Source organism: Sorex araneus, chromosome 2 (genome assembly GCF_027595985.1).
Source record: "Sorex araneus isolate mSorAra2 chromosome 2, mSorAra2.pri, whole genome shotgun sequence".
In the NCBI taxonomy this organism is placed as follows: Eukaryota; Metazoa; Chordata; class Mammalia; order Eulipotyphla; family Soricidae; genus Sorex; species Sorex araneus.
The window spans coordinates 277192925-277213379 of record NC_073303.1 but is presented as its reverse complement, the minus strand read 5'-3'; the positions used below and the strand labels follow the sequence as shown (position 1 = coordinate 277213379).

Sequence of the window (20455 nt, the reverse complement as noted above, 5' to 3'; positions counted from 1 at the left end):
GTCCACCACCTCCGACCCCGCCCCCGCGACCGTTACTGCCGCGCAGGCGGCCGGCCAATGGGGTTCGAGCGCGCCGCCGAGGGGCGTGGCCTCGCCACCCCACACCCGCGGGCGCGGCTTTGGGCCTCACGGGGAGGCGGGGGCCGGGCCGGCCTCGAGCTCTCTGATTGGCTCCGCTGTGGAGGCGCGACTTCCGCGGAAACGTCGGCGTGGGAGGAGGGAGCCTCTGCGTCTGCGCGCTGCTGTAGCGCCTCCAGCTCGGCCCAAGCCAGCAGAACTGAGCCGCTTTGGCCCCGCTGACTTCAGAAATGCTCTTCTGGGCGGTTCTTGAAATTGAGGACGGGTCACGTGGGCGCCGCATGCTCTCCCCCGCGCGCCTCTGTGCGAGTGTCTGTGTTCCAGACCTGGATGAGCGCGGCAGCGCCTGATTTTTGGAGGATCCTGAATAGTGTTTGCAGATGATGTTCCCCCACCCACCCACCCACCCACCGTTAAGTCTTCCATGAAATGTCAGGCTCTACCTCGGGCTCCAGAAGTGCAAAGGTGCCTGGCTGGGAGACACAAAGCCTAGTTAGGGTGATGCTGCCAGACCTCAAGCTAAAATGCGCGTGGCGGGGGTGATCGGGGAGGGTGCGCGCACAGGGAGCATGAGAGAAGAGGCTTGAGCTAAGTCGTGCGCTCAAGACCCGGCACACCTGCGGGTCTTTAACCCTGGCTAAGGCTAGGTTCACCTAGGAAACTTGAAAAACTTCCCGCGCTCAGAGATCACTCCTCCTGGTGGGACTCAAGGGACCTTATGGGTGTCGGGGATTGAACCCGGGTTCGACGCGTGCCAGGCAAGGGCCCTACCCTCTGTCCTATCCCTCCAGCCCCAGAACTTGAAAAACCGTTGATGGGGACCCCGCTGGAGCCACAACCGAGAGCTCACCGCACTTCGAGAGTGTGCTAGCCCCGTAGCAAAAGTAAACCCCAGCGAGCACCGCAACGGAAACACTTCAAGAAATTGTGAATAGCGTGGCCAGATGTGCGAACCCTTGGCAGTCTGTGCCACTGAAGAATTCCGGAGCACCCCAACTAAAGGGGTGCGCCCCGAAGTGTGCAAGCACGGGCGACCAAGGGTGTGCAACCTCTAGTCAGGAAAACAAAAGGAGATTAAAAAAAACAAAACTGTGGGGCTGGAGCAATAGCTCAGCGGGTTTGCCTTGCATGCGGCCGACCCTGATTCGATTCCCAGCATCCCATATACTCCCCCGAGCACCGCCCAGAGTAATTCCTGAGTGCATGAGCCAGGAATAACCCCTATACATCACCTGGTGTGACCCAGAAAAGAAAAACAAAAAAAAACCAGAAAACCTTGTGGGGGGGCAGTGACCAAAAATTCCTCAAAGTCCAACCTCTCACACCTGGAATCTCATCGGCCCACAGTGTCATTGCATAGTATAGCCACATGGTGTCGTTGTTAACCTCTAGTTCCCTATTGGTCTGGCGGTGCCTTGACCAAGGGATCCGTCTGCCCAGGTGCCATCAGCCAGTTATCTTAGGTTATCTGGTTTGGGACAGTCATAGAAATTAGTGTCCAATACTTTCAGACCTTTGCACAGTCTTCTTTGGGGCCCTTTTACTTTTTCTGTCTGCCCCATGCAAAAATGACCTCTACTTCCCCTTTCCATACCTAGGTACTCACTATTCGAATGGACCAGGTGTGTTTCAATTTTCACCTCTTGAAACAAAACCCATCTCACACCTTGCCTTTTCCAGTACATAGCATGACTTGCCTATTCTTCTGAGTACAGCTGCCTCACTAGACAGAAAGATCCAACATGAATGGATCAGGGCCAGAATGATAGTACAGAGGGAAGGACACTTGCCTTGCACTCAGACGACCAGATTCCATCTGCGGCATCCCATAAGGTCCCCTGAGCACCACCAGGAGTAATTCCTGAGCATTGCCAGGTATGGCCCAAGGGAGGGGACACACCATGATTGGGTTAGCATTGTGTGGGCAGCTAATTGATTATAAATTCATTCTAAGTCCGATTATAAATTGATTCAAACTAAATAATAAAGGAAATCATTTTCTCATATGACAGGATGGATGTCCAGAGGCAGGACAGACATTGGGCTTGGTTAGCTCAGTGCTTGAACAACTCTCTCTGTTGTTAACATGGTAGACTCACTTATGCTAACGTGCTTTTCCACAGACCTGCCCCGAGCATCAGGACCATCTGCTTTCTTTCCATGGAAACTCTTCTCTAGGCTTCTGAGTCAATTAGTCACAGAGGCACACACTTTGCCTCCCGATCAGTAGGGTACCTGGCAAATATGCAGATGACTCAAAACTGGATTTCCAGCAGGGAAAAGGGCTTCCCATCTCTGGAAAGGAGTGCTCCCTTGGATGGGTGGGGTACTCCTTGAATCACGTGGGTTGCAGAATGGAGACATGGTACTTGAATCAAACTGGAGTCCTCGGAGGAGCTCAATGACAGCAGATAGTAGGAGCTGGATGGGGTCACCACCAATGTCCTTACTATCTTCAAGGAAGGGGGCTGGAATGTAACTAAGCAGGAGAGCACATGCCTTACATGTATGAGGTCCTGTTCCATCTCCGGCACCATCTGAACAGAATAACACTACAATCTTCAAAGTGGGGGAGGCTGATTATCCCACCTACAGCTGCAGAGTCTCCCTCCCTTAGTTTTAAGGATCAGATGGAGGGTTGAAACTCTGCAGGAGAGCTTCTCAAACTTTCCTTCTTGTTTAAATCACCAGGAGAGATTTTAAACACCTAGTGTTTTTCCAATACTCATGGCCACAGGTTTGAGGGCCAGACCATGACCGGCATGATACCAGAGTAATCTCCAAGGGCAGGTACTCTGGAGCCTATCAGGTGACTGTGCGAAGGATGAGGGTTGAGGACCACTTCTTTAGAAGAAAGGTCTTTCCTCGGACCACCACGGCCCCTCCGGCCTCTCTCTCTGCATAGAAGTTCAGTGTTGAACTCAGCATCTGTCACTTGGGCTTTGTCCCTCCCCCAGAATTCTAGTGGTTGTGAAAACTCGCTTACATTCATTTACAGGATTCACGTGATGTGCCTTTTATGCACCAGGGACAAAACAGATGGTGACTTCACCATGGTGGAGAAGCCAGCTCCTGCCGTCTGGGAGCCGTTAGTCCTGTTAGAGAGAGAAAATGAAGAACGCAGGAAGCAAGTAATTATGGGAAGTGCAATGGAGTAGAGGGCTGTGTGGGGAGGCTTCTCCTAGAAGGGAGCACTGCGCAGAGATCCAGGCAAGTCTTCAGTTCAATGGGTTTCCCCTGGCCTTTGACCCCCTGAGGTCCAGCCCAAACCAGCAATCACAGCAGATCGGCTCATTGTGACCCAGACTGTAGCTCAGTGTGAGCACGTGCTCCCCACGGAGGCTTGGAGCTCAATTCCCAGTCACACACTCGCACGCGCACACACACACACATACACACACACTCTCTCTCTCACATGCACTCATGTACATACACACACGTACTCACATACGCACTCACATACACACTCACACTCATACACATTCACATACACACTCATGCACTCATGTACATACACACACGCACTCACATACTCACTCATACACACGTTCACATACACACACTCATACTCATGTACACACACGCACTCACATACACATGCACACTCATACACACATTCACAGTCACACTTATACACATTCACATACTCACCTACACACTCACATACTCACACACACTCATACACATTTACATATACACGCTCACATACATATACTCATTCACACTCACATACATGTAAACACACATATATACACACTTTCACACACATTCACATCCACACATCCTTTCATTTCTAAGCTTCCAGACTGACTCTGAAATTTCCTGACATACGATCGCTTTTGCTCCACGACAACATAGGGTTCCAAATATGAACAAACTTGGTTACCCCACTTGAAAGTTCGACTCTTTCAGACAAATCTTTCAAACTTAGAATTCACTATTACCCTAACCCACATGCTTCTGCTTCCAGGTGAGAATTTGCAGTCACGGGAGGAATAAATCAAGGATGGAGGGCAGCTCCCCAGGATGCAGCAGAGTTTGCTTGCCTGGTTTCCCAGATGGAATCCTTCACGAGGTCGCTGCCAGCCAGGGCTAGTCGCGTCTAGGTTCAGCCGGGGCTGAAGGACTCACTTGCAAACTCACTGGAGTGTGAGGATGTGGGGGCACCTTTTAAAATTTTTAACACAATTTCAAAAGAGATGCGTTATTTCTGTTGAGCACAGCTGATCACAGACTGACCCTGTAATGTAGAAGGCCACCAGGAAGTGGGAGTCACCAGGAGCCCTTTGGGTTGTGGCATGCCACACTCTGGTTTTCTGACTACCTCTTCCACCAGACTCTAAAATTCAGGGCTGCTCTGATAGGGAAGGGATCACCAAGCAAAGGGTGCTAGGCGGGCCCACTAGGGATGGGAGATACGAGCTGAAAATAGACTATAGGCCGAACATGATGCCTACTTAATACCTCTGTAGCAAACCACAACACCCAAAAAGAGAGAGTGAGCAAATGGGAATGCCCTGCCACAGAGGCAGGGTGGGGTGAAGGGGACAGGGTGAGGTGGTGGGAGGAATGCTGGGACCATTGGTGGTCGAAAATGAGCACTGGTGGAGGGATGGGCACTCGATCATTATATGAAACGTAAGCATGAAAACCTGTAAGTCTGTAACTTTATCTCATGGTGATTCACTAATTAAAAAAAAAAATCAGAGCAGCTCACTATTATATTCTGCTGTGCCAGGTCTATCAAATTGTAAAAAAAAAAAAAAAAAAAAAAAAAGAATAAACAGAAAGAGAATTAGGATAGAAATTCCAAAGGATAAGAACCCTATACTTCTGGAGCTGGAGGGCTGGAGCAATAGCACAGTGGGTAGGGCATTTGCCTTGCACGCGGCCAACCCAGGTTCGATTCCCAGCATCCCATATGGTCCCCTGAGCACCGCCAGGAGTAATTCCTGAGTGCAGAGCCAGGAGTAACCCCTGTGCATCACCGGGTGTGACCCAAAAAGAAAAAAAAAGACCCCTATACCCCTATACTTCTGTCTTATTCTCTAATTCCTATTTGTCATTCACAATGCCATTTAAAAAATTTTTTTTTTCAAATGGGACTGTATTAGGGCTGGGGATGAGGCTCAAGTGGTGATAAAGCCTTGTATGTGAGAGGCCATGGTTGGATCCAACACCCCCACCCACTCCAGGTCTGCCAGCTGTGGCCCCCACAACCACACCAGAAAGGTGCAACTATACCATATCATACCCAACACTCAGTGGTGCTTATAAAGGTACAGAAAGTGAACATGGAAGGAAACACACATGTGCAGAGAAGGCAATGGTGTTGGGTTGAAAGGCAATAGGCCCATATTCGCAACATTTTCTTCTACTGAATTTTTTATTGAGCCCATATTTAAAGGTGGTCAAGTCTAGGGGTAGGATTATGTATTTTTCTTTTGGAGAAAGTGTGAAAGATACTGGGGATTGAATCCAGAACCTCAGACTCTACCATCAAGCAACCAACCCATCCACGCACCCCCAGCCCTTCTCTACTTCTAAGTCTCAAACAAGAAACATGTGCAACTCTTCCCCAGTTGAAGTATGTATCTGACTGCCTTGCTTCAGCTCTTTGCTCTAATTGAAGACGTTGGTTATCTACAAACCCCAGGCTCAGATAACTCAGACCTAGATTCTTTTTCCTCCTGAAACTGTTCAGCTTTCCTGTTTGACAATCTACAAAATCACCTCAGTTCTCTGCTGCTTTGCAATGTAGAGTTGATCTTTAGTGATACCTTTTGCTATCACTTTGATAACTGATACAGTGATGACAGATCTAGTAATTACTGGGGGATGAAATCTCCGTGTCAGGCAGGACCCTTTCAAAAGAGCCTGTTCAAAACCAGAGTGAGCTTCCCTGGTGAGGGCAGAGCCTGGCACCAAGGAGAGCTCTGGGCTTCCTGGGTTTGTGTAGACGGACACAACCCGTGTCTAAGCAGCAGGAGTCAATGGCAACTGGCACTGATCCCGACTCACACCCTCTGAGGTGGAATCCCAAGCTCCTCGCTGATTTCCAACCTCCTGGGGGCTCTTCCTTCCATGTACTCCGATAGTCACCCTGGGCCCATACTGGATGGGACAAGGCAATGTTTTATATCTGTAGGAATCGATTATACAATTTCTCCCTATTGTTTTATTCTCCATTTATGCTATTTGAAAAGCACTTACAGGGGGCCGGAAAGATAGTACAGTGGGTAGGGCAGTTGCCTTCTATATGGTCAAGCTGGGTTTGATCCCCAGCACCCCATACGGTTAGGACCTTTGCGCCCAGAGGGCCAGACACAAATCAGTATCTGTAACCAGTTTTATTCTATTCCTGGAAGTTTCCACTCTGGGGTATTTTTTTCCACCCTGCTAATTCATTCTTCCCACAATCATTGAAAACTAGTCAACATACTTTGCAGAAGAAAACACAAGTAAAAAAACCCTGGGCCATGCCCTAGAGGCAGGCTGGGGTGGGGGGTGGCTTGAAGGGGTGGGAGGGAAACTGGGGACACTGGGGAAGCTGGGAAATTACACTGGTGTAAGGATGGGTGTTGGGACGTTGTATGACTGAAACGCCTCATGAACCACTTTGTAATGCTCTATCTCACGGTGACTGAATTTTCAAAAAAATCAGAAAAAAAAAATCCAGGCCACTTAACACATTACCCCAAATCTGCTTTTCCTTCCTGCGCCAAGCGACGTGGGAGCTCGCCGAGAAAGTCCCGCTGCCCTGGGCCCCGCCTTGGTGGACCTCAGCCTACTACTAAGCGGCACCTTGGCAAAACTGCCACACATCAGGGCAGAGAGATGGCTCCAGCACTTGTCTCTAGATTCCAAGCACAGAGGTAGGAGTAGACCCTGAGCACCGCTGGGGTGGCCCAAACCACCATCAGCAACCTCCAAAAAAGACTCCACAACCCCCTGGCGCTCGGAAAAGGAGTAAAACTCCCCCCTGGGGCTGGCAGGTTCTGGGGGTGTCCAGGTGTTGAGAGGCTATTTACAGAACAAGCTCAACAACCCACTGCGGAGTCATCGAGGGGAGGCGCCTCCGGGGGGCTGGCGGGGGCGGCTCCCCGCGAGCATCTCCGAAGGTACCCCCTCCCCACCCCGCACTGATCCGCGCCCTTAAGCCCCCCTAAGGAGGCGCGACCCTCAGAGAGTGCCCCCAACAGCCCCGGGAGCGGTTTCCCGGCGCGCGAGCCCCACCTGCCCCTCCCACCGCAGCGCAGGCGCCGGGGCTGCTTCTGCCCCCCACCCCGGGGCTCCCCAACGTCCAGCCAGGCGCCTGCCCCATGGTTGCCCCCGCACGCCTCGGGCAGGTGCGGGGCGGGCGCGGGAGGAGCCCGGACGGGGAGGAGAGCGGGGCTGGGGCGCGGGGCCGCGCGCGAAGGCGTGTACGACCCGGCCCGGCCGCTCCGGGGGGCGCCGCAAGCGCGACAGTCGGTGCGCTGGGGACCCGCTTGCGGCTTCCCGGCGGCTGCCCCCGGACTGGGCGGAGGCTCAGTCGGCGCCTCCCGCTGCCCACGGAGACCAGGTGAGCCCCGCGGGCCCCGTGGGAGGCCCCGGCCCCGCCCGGTCCCGGAAACCCGAGCGCGCGGCCCCGGCCCCCCCATCCCCCCGCCGGGGCTCCCGGAGGCCCGATCCCGACGGCCGCTCCGACCCGCGCAGCTCGCGGAGGCCTGATCCTGCTCCCGCTCTCGATCCCGGCTGCTCCCGGCCGCCCGATCCCGGCCGCGGCTCCGATCCCAGCTGCTCCCGGCCGCCAGATCCCGGCCGCGGCTCCGATCCCGGTTGCTCCCGCCGCCCGATCCCGACGGCAGCTCCGATCCCGGCCGCTCCCAGAGGCCTGATCCGGCTCCCGCTCTCGATCCCAGCTGCTCCCGCGGCCCGATCCCGAGCGCGGCTCCGATCCTGAGCGCGGCTCCGATCCCGAGCGCTGTTCCGCTCCCGGCGGCTCCCAGCGGCCTGAGCCGGTTCCCGCTCTGATCCCGGCCGCTCCCGGCGGCCCGATCCCGACGGCAGCACCGATCCCAGCCGCTCCCGGCGGCCTGATCCCGAGCGCGGCTCCGATCCCAGCCGCTTTCCTGAGGCCCGATCCCGGCGGCGGTTCCCTCTCCCGCCCGGAGACCCCGCGGTGAGCCCCTGGGCCGCGCAGAGAGGTGGGGGCGGGGGGCGCGGCGGGCGGCGCTGTGGGCGCGGTGGGCTGGGCCGCCGCGCGCCAACGGGCCGGTGCGGGAAAGGCGGGGCCGCGAGCGGGCGGGTGTGGGGGATTGGTGGGGTGCCCGGCGCTGGGCGGCCGGACCCTGCGACCCCGCACTCGGCTCCTGGGGAAAGTGCCACCAGAAGGCCCGCGGGCAGAAACGGCGGGGATGGAGTCCCTTTGTCCCGTAAGCAGGAGCCGCTGCTTCGGGGCAGTACAGGGTCCCTGGCTGGAGCGATAGCACAGCGGGTAGCAAGTTTGCCTTGTACGCTGCCGACCAGGGTTCGATTCCCCGCATCCCATATGATTCCCTGCATCCCATATGATTCCCTGAGCACCGCCAGGGCTAATTCCTGAGTGCAGAGCCAGGAGTAACCCCTGTGCATCGCCGGGTGTGACCCAAAAAGCACAGGGTCCCGGTTGGGGCTCTCTCTGCGCGCCCCAAGTCTCCGCCCCCGGCTCTGAGTGGGTTTCTGCATCCTGGCGGGGTGGGGGAGGGTTGGCTGCGCCTAGAGCTGGAGGTGGGGTGGCAGTAGACCTGGGACTTGGGTGCCTGGCGCTGTAATAATTCAATGGGGCCCCTCTGAGCTGATGAAGGGGTGGGATGAAGGGGTGGGGTGGGGAGCGGGGGCGTTGTAAGTTTTAACAATCGCAAAATGTCCATCTGGGGTGTGTGGGGGGGGGAGGGGGGCACGCAAACTGTTCACAGCGTCCTCACAAGGCTGTGGTATACCTGGCAACAGGATCCACAGCCAAGTTTCTTGTAGACAATTCCCGGGTCCCGGGAGCCTGGGACGCACGTTGCAGGGACTCCCCAGTTGCCACGCCTGTGGGTTGGAGGGTGACCGGCCAACTGGCCACCCGCAGCGCTTTGGATGGGAGGGATACCATGAACAGCTAAGGCATGTGTCAGAAGGGACTTCGGGATCTGGGGAGCCTGTGGGGCACTTGCCTTGCACCCAACCGACCCCAGATCAGTTCGGGCACCACATATGGCCCTGCCATATTGCATCTGCTGAGCACCACCAGGGGTTGCTCCTGAATACCAAGAAGTGCATTAAAAACAGAAAAAACAAAAAATGAATAAAGTTGGCTTTCATGTGGACAGACTTCTGCAGCCCCCAGATATGGGGACTTGTTAAGACCAAGTCTTAAGGAGCAGAAACTTTTAAGATGTGAGATGTGAGGGTTTAGGTGCTAGGGAAGAGGCTTTAAAAGCTGAGGTGCTGCTCACCTCAATGACCCCCCCCCCAAAAAAAACAAAGCTTTCTTTAAAGATGTTTAAGAGTGAGTCCCAAGTGAGTAAGGTCCTCCCCACATGCAGAAATTCCTGGAGTGTGTTTTTCATCTTTTCATCTCTGTAATAAAATAGAGGGAATTTTCCAGTTTGGTCACATGATGCTAAAAGTAAGTGTATGTGTTTGAGTTTTAGGAAGATGGTGGGGAGATGGAGAGTACCTTAGAGAGAGAGTACCAGAGTACTAGAGAGAATACCAGGGAGAGAGAATACTGGAGAGAGAGCACTGGAGCAAGAGTACTGGAGGGAAACTACTAGAGAGAGTACTGGACAGAGTACTGGACAGAGAGTATAGGGGCTTAGGTGCTTGTCCTACATGCTCTCCATCCAGGTATGGTCCCCAGATCACTGCTAGAGGTCACCTTTACAGAGCCCGGAATAGACTCCAGCACTGTGGGATCCAAAAGAAGAACTAACAAAAGGGAATGCCAGTGGATTGAAGTCCTTTCTCGCCCCTTTAATCCACAGTCCTAGGGAGTGAGGGAGAAGGATCGTCAGTTCCCTTTCCAGTGACACATTTTATTCTTTTTTTTTTTTTCTTCTCTTTGTGCTGGTACTCCTAGTTTCCTCCTAGCCCTGTGCTCAGGGACCTCTCCTGGCAGGCCTTGGGGACCATGTGCTGTGCCTGGGATCTGAGCAAATGGACTGCGAGCAAGGCAAGCCCCTTCCCGCTGTGTTTCTTGTCTGGCTGGAGGCCTCTGTCGCTGTGAGGGCCCATCTCACAGCCCAGTGCCATGTCGGTTCCTGACCCAGAAGTGATGGATAATTACTGCTGTGCCGCATGCATTTAGATGGGCCGTATGTTCAGTTTGTCCAGGCTGCAGAAAGCTCTGTTTGGGGAGCTATTTCTCATCATTCCAAAGAGTGGACTGGGCAGGAGCCACAGGACTCCGTTCTGGGGCTTGCCTTGCACGTGGCCAACTGGGGTTCAGTTCCCAGCACCACACACAGTCCCCTGATCTCAGAGTGCAGATCAGGAGTAAGCCCTGAGCACAGCCAGAGTGTCCCCACCCAAATAAAAACAAAAACAAGAAAGTAGGGGCAAGGGCAGAGGTGGCCATCACTTTTATAGGTGTAATTTCCTTTTTTTTTTTTTTTTTTGCTTTTTGGGTCATACCTAGCGATGCTCAGGGGTTACTCCTGGCTCTGCACTCAGGAATTACTCCTGGCAGTGCTCGGGGGACCATATGGGATGCTGGGAATCGAACTCGGGGTGGCTGCGTGCAAGGCAAACGCCCTCCCTGCTGTGCTATCTCTCCAGCCCTTATAGGTGTAATTTCAAGCGTTTCAAGACACTCCCAAGCAGGCCACTTAGACCTTTTGTGAACTGTTGTTGAGGGAGCATTCAGGTGTCTTATAAAGCTCAGCCTGGGAGATGCTCAAATCCTAGGGCGTATGCCTGGCAAGTGGAGATCCTGCTGGATGGTCCTATTAGCTCCTCCTTAAAAAAAGAAAAATGAAGGGGCCAGAGAGATAGTTCAGCAGTTAAGGTGATCAGGCCAACCTGGGTTCGATGCCCTGTACCATATACCCTGAGTGCAGAGCAGCGCACCACTGGGTGCTGCCAAAAAATATCACCCCTTTGTACCCCCTCCCCTCCAAATCCAAGGTCCTGATAGCTCATATTTTTAAAAACAATTGTCCTTTTAAAATATATAATTCAGTGTTTTTAGAATATTGTACTATTCCTTTTTTCAAGTAGGGATAAAAAATGCCCCAAAAGTGTCATTTCTAACTATTTTAAGTGTACAATTCAGGGTGTCAAGTATGTTCACACATTATACAAGCCACTAATTCCAAAACTTTTCAACATCTTAATAGATGCTCCACAAATGTTGCATGTATGAAAGGCTGTTGATAGGTCAAAGGGAAAAAAATTCAATGTAATCTTGACTTCTCCTGTAATCCTCCCTTCTCATTTGTGGTATCCTTGGGGGCTGGGAGGGGGCTCAGGGGTAACACTTGTGCCAGGACATGGTCCCGTGGTCAGTCCCTCATGCTGCAAACAAACAAAACCCCCAGCAAACACGGTGTGTTGCCTTCTGTTGCTCTCCGTAAAAAAGTGATTCATTTAGATAGCACTGGGCTTTTTCTTATGATGATAATATTTCGAATCCCTTATAATGGAAAACTGGGCGATTCTTTCAGATTTGAATTAGTAAACTTTCTGGGGCTGCTGAAAGTTGGAGAGAAAAATTTGAAACCCCCCAGTTCCACTGTAATTTGCCAAAGATGCTTTGTCTCATTTTCTGCTGCGCGGTTCGGCTTTCTCTCCGGCTAGTAGTCTCTGCTTTTATGCTTGCTGGGTACCCTCCCCTCTCACAGCCAGGGGCTTCTTAAGACTAGAAAAATCTATCTACATTTGAGGACCGCTCATAAAACATGAGGGATTTCCTTTCAGTACCGAGTGTTTTTGAACCTTTGTTTAGTTCTCAGTGTAAAGTTTCTAGCTTTTCTTTGAATTGCTTCGATGGGTTTCTGTTTTGTCATTAACATCTTTACACACACACACACACACACACACACACACACACACACACACACAGAGTATGCTACTTTTGGCTGTTTCTAGCCAAAGAAGATTGGCAAACTCTCTTGTTTTCGACAAGAAGGCAGATCTCCCTTGGGCCTCTCTGTAGGGAGAAGGCGGGACTAGGTTCCATCTGGGCAGCAGAAAACAGTTGAATCTGTTTGTCATTCAGTTTGCAGAGGTTAGCCCCAGCTAGTCCCAAATCGTCAGATATGGGGGGTTTCCTGCACACGTGAGTCATCCATGCTTCTGAGTTCTGCAAAACTTAATGAGCGCCACAGCCGGGTTACTGTTTATTTCCTAATATTGGCTCTAGTTCTGATCTTGGTCCTGCTAGTGACCTGAGCCATACGTGAATCTTCTGTGGATTTTCATGAACTTACGGAGCAAATTAAATTTGCTCTTAGAAAGCGAATTCACATATGCCTGGCTGCTTCCCGCAAACTCCACATTTCTTTGAATTGATCTAAAATTTAGAAATAAGTATAGAAATTCGTTTATCTACCTATGCCACCAGGCTCTAGCTTGCTCACATTAAATGGGAGATTCTGTTTGGAGTTTGTTTGCACCCTAGAACAGAGGGCCCAAGCAGGTGTGTGCCATTTGCACCCCACTTTCTGTGTTCCCTGCCTCTCCACCTCATGCCGGGGGTGTCTTATGCCTCTGTTGGAGAAACACGGGACCCAGAGGAGCCCCGCTTCTCTGGTGGCTCTGATGGGGTACAGTACTTGGAACAAACTAGAGTTTATCCTCTGCTTTTAGGGTACCACAAATCCATAAAGGATAAATAGGATCTGAAATATTCAAGGTTTTTGCAATTCGATTGTAACAGTTGTTGTATTATCAAATAAGTAAATACATTTTGAAAAAAAATGAAATAAAAAAAAAAACAAACACCTCCAGCTCTTTCATCAGCATGCAACGGAGGCTCTGGTCCTGCAACTAGAAGCCCCTGTGCAGATGTCTTCTTTGTTGCCCTCTACCTTTCTCTGCTGCAATTCTGCTTTTCTCTTTCCTGCCTGCTAATTGGATTAAAGACTCTTTGGGTAACCATGGCATCTGGAGATGACAGTCCAGTCTTTGAAGATGACGAAAGGTAAATGTCTTGCATGGCAATAAAACTAGCGTCTCAAACGGTCAGGATTGTTTTTGCTCGTTCAGGAGAGTTTCGCCTTTGTTCAGGGAGCGTTTTGTCAAGTCGTAGAATGCAGGGTTCCATTTTCCTGTGGTTTCGAATAAGGCTGATTGGCACTGCCTGGCACAGATGGGACCCACGAGGTCTCCTGTTCCAGTGGACCAGGATCTGAGGTGTCGGTTTCCACAGCGTAGTTGGTAATCCCTTCAAAATGATGCCCAATCTGATGATGGCCATGTATGATTTCAAGCATGCTAAGAAGGGGACAAACAAAGACCCTGATGGACAGGCTCTGGGTCTGAATTGAGGGTTTTTTGTTTTGTCTTGGGGCCACACTCAGCAATGCTCAGTGGTTACTCCTGGCCCTATACTCGGGAATTACTGCTGGTGCTTTATGGGATGCCAGGGATTAAACCTGGGTCAGCCACGTGCAAGGTAACTGCCCTACCTGCTGCACTATCACTCCAGGCCCAGGGAGTTGAGGTTTAAATCTCCTCCAATACTTACCGCCATTTTGCCTTGGAAAAACCCTTGGCCAGTCAGAGCCTCCGTTTCCTTATCTATCAGAAAGAATAATAATTACCATTTCACTGGGGGTGGGGAGGGATGGGGGGTGGGTGGGAGTCGACACAGAACTCCTATAGTGACTGACATCCCCTAAGCATCAAATGACTCATGATCATTGATTCTATAATACTGCTTCTCTCAGTTGGGCTAAAGATTCAGATCAATATCAAAATATCAATTATATATAGTATAAATGCCTTAGATAATAAATGCCATTACATCAATAAATGCATTTAGTTTGGGCCAGAACTCATAGCAAAATAGATTTTTTTTTTTTTTGCTTTTTGGGTCACACCTGGTGATGCACAGGGGTTACTCCTGGCTCATGCACTCAGGAATTACTCCTGGCGGTGCTGGGGGACCATATGGGATGCTGGGAATCGAACCTAGATCAGCCGAATGCAAGGCAAACACCCTACCCGCTGTGCTATCACTCCAGCCCCGCAAAATAGAATTTTTTAACTAAAAAAAAAAAAAAAGGATCTTTGAGGGGCTGGAGTGATTGCACAGAGGGTAGGGCATTTGCCTTGTAAGCAGCTGACCCAGGTTCGATTCCCAGGATTCCGTATGGTTCCCTGAGTGCCGGCAGGAGTAATTCCTGAGTGCAGAGCCAGAAATAACCCCTCTACATCGCTGGGTGTGACCCAAAAAGTGGGGGGAAAAAAAGAAAAAAGAAGATCTTTGGGCCTAGAGAGATAGTGCAGTGGGCAGGGCGCTTGCCTTGCATGCAGCTGACCCTGGTTGAATTCCTGGCATCCCATATGATCCCCTGAGCCCCACCAAGAATGATCCCTGAACAGAACCAGGAGGAAGCCCAGAGTAAATTTGGGTGTGGACAAGAAAACAAAAAGAATTCTTCAAATTTGGACGTTGAGTGACTATTTTCTATAACATTTTATGTCTGTCGTGGGACATTTTTCTCAGAACTTCTCTTTTTCTAGTTTTTGTAGGGCAAATGAGACCCCTTTCTGTTAGACTGAGTACCAGGTTATTAGTCAAAAGGCAATATGGAATGAGTGAAGATAATATTTGTTTTGTGTGATTGGACATGACATTAAATATTGAAAGTGATGGGTGTGATACTTAAAAAGCAAGAAGATCAAATAATGTTTTTTAAATGGAGGGAGGGATAAGTAGGCTTTTTTTCTGACCTTTCCAAACATTATTCTGTAACCAGCTCGAAGACTCATGTGGATAAACTTAATCGTATTACTATCGAGGTGACTTTGTTGGGAATTACCCAACCATGTCCCGCATACATAGCCGTTTCTTAAAGGAGAAGTGCAGAAGAAGGAGAAGAGGCACCGCTCATAGAATTTCTTATGCAATTTTACGTTCATATTTTGTCATTTTAGGGCTTTAAAAAATATCTGATATTTATATATTGGATGGAGTAAGTGGTTACTTTAGTCCAGTCATGTAATAATAGGTTATTTTAATGCTTTTTTTCTGCCAACTACAATTGCTTTATTTTATTCCCTTAGCCCTCATTATAGCCTGGAAAAGATGTCAGATCTTGTAGCTGTTTGGGAAGTTGCTTTAAGTGACGGCGTCCATAAGATTGAATTTGAACATGGAACCACGTCAGGCAAACGTGTGGTGTATGTGGATGGGAAGGTAAGGAAACTCTCAGTTCTTCTGTGCAAACTCGTGTGTCCATCTGCTTCTTCATGTGTGAATCACAGACTTTTCTAGAAGCAGTCTTTATATTTGACCTCTTTCGTTTTCCTGACAAAGCAAACTTACACTAGTCACAGAATTCATAGACCATAACATTAATATTTAAATGCAACATGCCTTTGTTTCCCTTTCTATCATGAATAAATAGAATTACATCTGAAGAGCATTATCATGTTTTTCCACCTTAGTTATGTTATTTCTTATACCCCAAGCAGACCTATACTTAATGAAGTTTGGCATTTTTGACAATATTATGAAAACTGTGGTATCATCTTAATGTGGTTCAGAAGTTGAATTCCAAGTGGTTTTCTTTGTTTGGGGGTCACACTTGGAAGTGCTCAGGGCTCACTCCTGATTCTGCGATGAGGGATCATTTCTGGCAAGCTTGGGGGGCTATATGGGGTGCTGGGAATTGAACCCAGCCACATTCAAGGAAGCACCCTGTCCACTGTATATCTCTCTGGCCCTGAATCCCAAGTTTTCTATGCAGTAAGATTTAGCATCTTAAGAAAAGCTTGGAGCTTTCTAAGGTGACTTTTTAATAGGATCATTATTTTTTGGAGTGTGTGCTAGGGTCGATTCATTTTAACATATCCCATTGTAGTTGTAATTCACGAACAACAACAACAACAACAAAACTCCGAAATCAGAAACCAAGGAAACAAATCTGCTTGTCCAGTTAACCATTCAATGTCCTTCTGTTCCGTGTTTACAACTTTTGTATTTTCTTCCTTAGGAGGAGATAAGAAAAGAATGGATGTTCAAATTAGTGGGTAAGGAAACGTTCTGCGTTGGAGCCGCACAGACCAAAGCTACCATAAAAATAGACGCGGTCAGTGGCTTGGCTTACGAGTATACGCTGGAAATCAATGGGAAAAGCCTCAAGAAGTATTTGGAGAACAGATCGAAAACCACCAACACCTGGACGTTGCGCCTGGACGGGGAGGATGTGAGGGTGGTGCTGGGTAAGTGGGTGCATCCCTACAGCCAGACACCCCCCCCCGCCCCGCCCACGCCCCCTGGCCCCCAGCTTCTGACTGCAGCTCTGGGCAGAAAGCGCCTCTGTGGCAGTTGCTATTTCTGAGGCGTGTGTGAGAATAAAGTATTCATTTGGTTTGTTTGGGGCCACATCCAGCAGTGCTCAGGGCTTACTCCTGGCTCTGTGCTCAGGCATCACTCCTGGCAGGCTCAGGGGACTCTATGGGAGGTGGGGGGATAGAAATCCAGGTTGACTGCACTCAAGACAAGTGCCTTGCCCACTGTCCTATGTCACCGACCCCTGTAGTATTATTTTTAATTAATTAATTATTTTGCTTTTCGGGGGGTCACACCTGGCAATGCTCAGGGGCTACTCCTGGCTCTGCACTCAGGAATTACTACTGGCAGTGCTCGGGGGACCATCTGGCATGCTGGGGATTGAACCTGATTTGGCCGCATGCAAGGCAAACACCCTCCCCACTGTATTATCGCTCTGGGCCCTGTATATTAATTTTTATCCACTGGTGCAGATCTAAAATATATGAGTGCCAGCTGTCATAGTGATGGATTTGAGGATTATAAACATGGGTGAAAAGCAAAGAAATATAGGCAGGGGCATTTGTTATTTGATTGTGCTCTTTGAAGCATGTCTAAGGGCCACCGGAAGCTTAAGATTCAGTAGTGAGAAGGACATTTTCAGTTCGTGGCAGCAAGTTTAGCACTGCGGCAGACCACAGGCACCCCTCTCTCGATAGAAACAGTTTTTAATTTGTTTGGTTTGGGGGTCACACCTGGCGGTGCTCAGGAGATGAAACCTGAGTGTGCCGCATGCCAGGCAAGTGCCCTACCTGCTGCACTATCTTTAGGGTGCTTCTGCACCCACAAACACTGACAGAAAACAAAATCACTCATGGCGTTCTACTAGAGTTCATCACTAAAAACAAAACAAATTTTAAAACGGGCTGGGGTGGGGTGGGGTCAGAGAGACAGTCCAGAGGGGTTAGGTGCTCGTCTTGTGTGCAGCTGACCCAGATTTGATGCCCGGCCCCACCAGGAACTGATCCCTGAGCAAACAAGAGCTCATTGTCAGCCTCTGAGAACATCCTGAGCCAGAAGCAGGAAAAGGCACCTGGGGCCCATTTGGGCTGCGTGCAGGGAAAAACACCTGCCCAAGGTCAAGTTTCCCAAGGAGGGCAAAGCAAGGAGAGCAGCAGTGGGGGGACAAAGACACTGTTCCCTTTGGACTCCGCGAGCAAAGCGTCAGCACCCCCTGTGGTCACATCGAGAAGAATCTCCCGGAGCTGGAGAGCTGTGTAGGGGCCGGGCGATGATGGCCTTGCATGCGGCTGAGCCTGGGTTGGTCCCTGCACAGGACACAGTTCCCCAAGCACCATCAGGAGGGACCCTTAGCACAGCTGGGTGTGGCCCCCAAACAAAGAACAAATTTTAGAAAAATTGCAAAGCCACGACAAGCACTGAGTTTTGGAAAAAGCGGTGGCATTGTAGGGAGCTAGCGACACCGGCCTCTCAGCCAGGGGTCAACAGCCAGGGCCCAGCGTGGCTGCTGACCCGCCCGGTGTAACGTGCCCAACTTGTTGCTTTTGCAGAAAAGGACACAATGGACGTGTGGAGCAACGGTAAAAAGATGGAGACAGCAGTAAGTGGCTTTCCCGCCCTCCTCAGCACCACACGGGGCCTCCCCCACCCCCGGAAGGTCACTGCTTCCAAATCAGAAGTCACCCACTGGCTCGTGGAGCGACCCGGTGCCAAGTCCAGTCTACATCTCTGTGCCACCCACCTCAGCCTCTGCCCTTTCTCCCCTGCCCGAGGGCCCCTGCGAAGACTGACACTCCCGCAGCTCACAGGGGCGGGGGGGAGGGGGCTCTCCCCCAGCTAGTTCCGGTGCCCATCTGCCCAGTGACACGTGTGTTTGCCACCTACTTTGCATTTGTATTTGCCTGGGGGCCACACTGCGGTGCTCAGAAGCTATTCCTGGCTCTGTGCTCACGAGTGACCCTTCTCCGTCATCCCCACGGGCTACCTGTGACTAGGAAAGCTTCTTACCAGCTGCTCAGAGCAAATGGTCTGACCCTGAAGTCAAAGTATGGGGGGGAGGCAGGGAAGGTGATAGGCAAGTGTGGGGTGCCCAATTGGCACACAACACAGCGCACAGAGCGCACTTTCTAAGCCAGTAACGCTAAGACTGGGAGGCTGCCCTGACTCAGGCCTCTTTCGGGAGCCGCACCGGGGTTGGGCCCTTCCTGCTGTCTGTCACCAGGGAACCGTGTGTGGTGTGGGGGGGTCAACCCTGGTGCAGCTTCTTCAACTCTCTTGGGACCCCAAGAGCGCTTTGCCCAGAGTTCAGTTCAACTCAGAATTGCTCTGGGCTGCTGGAGCCCACCACACACCCCCCAACCATCCCCCTGGACACGGGACAGCTTTATCCCGAGGTTTCCAGAGAAGACATCTGCAGTTTAGGGGCCCTTGGGGAACTGCTTGTTTCCGTTCCATGGTCCTTCCGGGCGCCCAGCAGTGGCCAGAGCCACACTGGGCCTTGCTGTCAGCTTTCTCCTGGGGCTTCTCTAGCTGGCAGATGCCAGACATGAACTTCACCCCCTCCCTCCACCTCCAGAACAAGTGGAGGTTTGCAACTCAGTAAAGAGGGCACGCAGCCCACCCTGGTTTGATCCCCAGCACCCCATAGGGTCCCCTGAGCACCACTGGGGGTGGTCCCCAAAATAAATAAGAGGTTGTGGGAGCTCGAAGTGCATGTGGCAGTGGCAGCAGAGGGTACTGGACCCACCAGCCCGTGCTGCCTGGGACTGAGTCTGCATCGGGCCCAGCCCTCGCCCTGCCCTCCACCTGCCAGCGCAGAAATCTGACCTCTAGGTGCCTTGTTTAGGCTCCATCTTAAAAGGCATGCAGCGCCCACACTCCATGGGCACTACTGCGGGGCCAGCCCGCGGTTCCCCCACGAAGAACTGCTGGCCAGGAGCTGGACGCACAAGGCTTCCTGCCCGGCCGCACATTCTCCCGAGGGGAGGAACCGAGCAATGCTTAACCGCGAGTGCTGGCGCTGGTTCTGCAGAGCCGAGTGTTGCCCCAAAGCCCTTTCTCGTGCCCTGATGCAGTGCCACCGCTGATGCGGGAGAGAGGTTGGGGTTTCTGAAACACTAACTCCTTTCTCTCCCCTCTGCTGGCCTAGGGCGAGTTTGTAGATGACGGGACGGAAACGCACTTCCGGATCGGGGGCCACGACTGCTGCATCAAGGCCGTGAGTAGTGGGAAGAGGAGGGAAGGCATCGTCCACACGCTGCTCGTGGACAACAGAGAAATCCCGGAGTTCCTGGAGTGAGCCCGCATGACCGGACCTAATCGGAGGAAGCCGAGATCAGGACTTGTCAATGACCATGGCAATGAAACGTGCCCGGTACATACATCTTAGCACATTTAGTCGGCCAGGATTTTGTTTAGTTACCGGAAACTGTTAACATTCCCAGAACCAGGGGGCATGGGGGCAAAGGAGCACCTCCCCCCTCCCCCCTCCCCCCTCCAAAATTATGTACAATCATAAAAACTGCAATTTATTTTGTAAATAATGTAAAATGTTTTAAAGTGAAATGAAAATGAACCCAAATCACTAATGTTTTACTAAGAGGCACTTTTACTAGAATAAACAGCATAAAATGAACTGTGTCTATAGAAATAGATGCTTCCTATGCCTGACCCATGCTCACGGGAAGGAGGTCTCTCATTCCAAGCCTCTGGGGCCCCACAGGAGGGGGTCTGGTGTGCGGCTCAAGGATATAAGGGCTCCTCCGGGAATCACACTACTGTAACCATGAGTTCCTCAGAAACCTTGACACAGGGGCTGGGGTGATAATACAGCAGGTAGGGCATTTGCCTTGCATTCGGCCGACTCGAGTTCAATCCCCAGCACCCCGTATGGTCCCCTGAGCA

General features: G+C 51.3%; 1 protein-coding gene across 3 annotated transcripts; it reads left to right on the top strand.

Annotated features, from left to right (window-relative positions):
• The first annotated feature begins 7508 nt into the window (after positions 1-7508).
• FAIM (Fas apoptotic inhibitory molecule) lies at positions 7509-20186 on the top strand. 3 transcript variants are annotated; one of them, XM_004603217.2, is made up of 6 exons: positions 7509-7642; positions 13173-13231; positions 15322-15454; positions 16254-16482; positions 18103-18152; positions 19701-20186. In XM_004603217.2, exons 2-6 carry the CDS (start codon positions 13188-13190, stop codon positions 19848-19850), a joined length of 606 nt encoding a protein of 201 aa, XP_004603274.1. In that variant the 5' UTR covers positions 7509-7642; positions 13173-13187; the 3' UTR covers positions 19851-20186. The 3 variants fall into 3 exon arrangements, with proteins under 3 accessions (XP_004603274.1, XP_054985396.1, XP_054985397.1); XM_055129421.1 differs by lacking the exon at positions 13173-13231 and adding an exon at positions 7983-8242; XM_055129422.1 differs by lacking the exon at positions 7509-7642 and adding an exon at positions 8079-8242.
• The last annotated feature ends 269 nt before the right edge of the window (positions 20187-20455 follow it).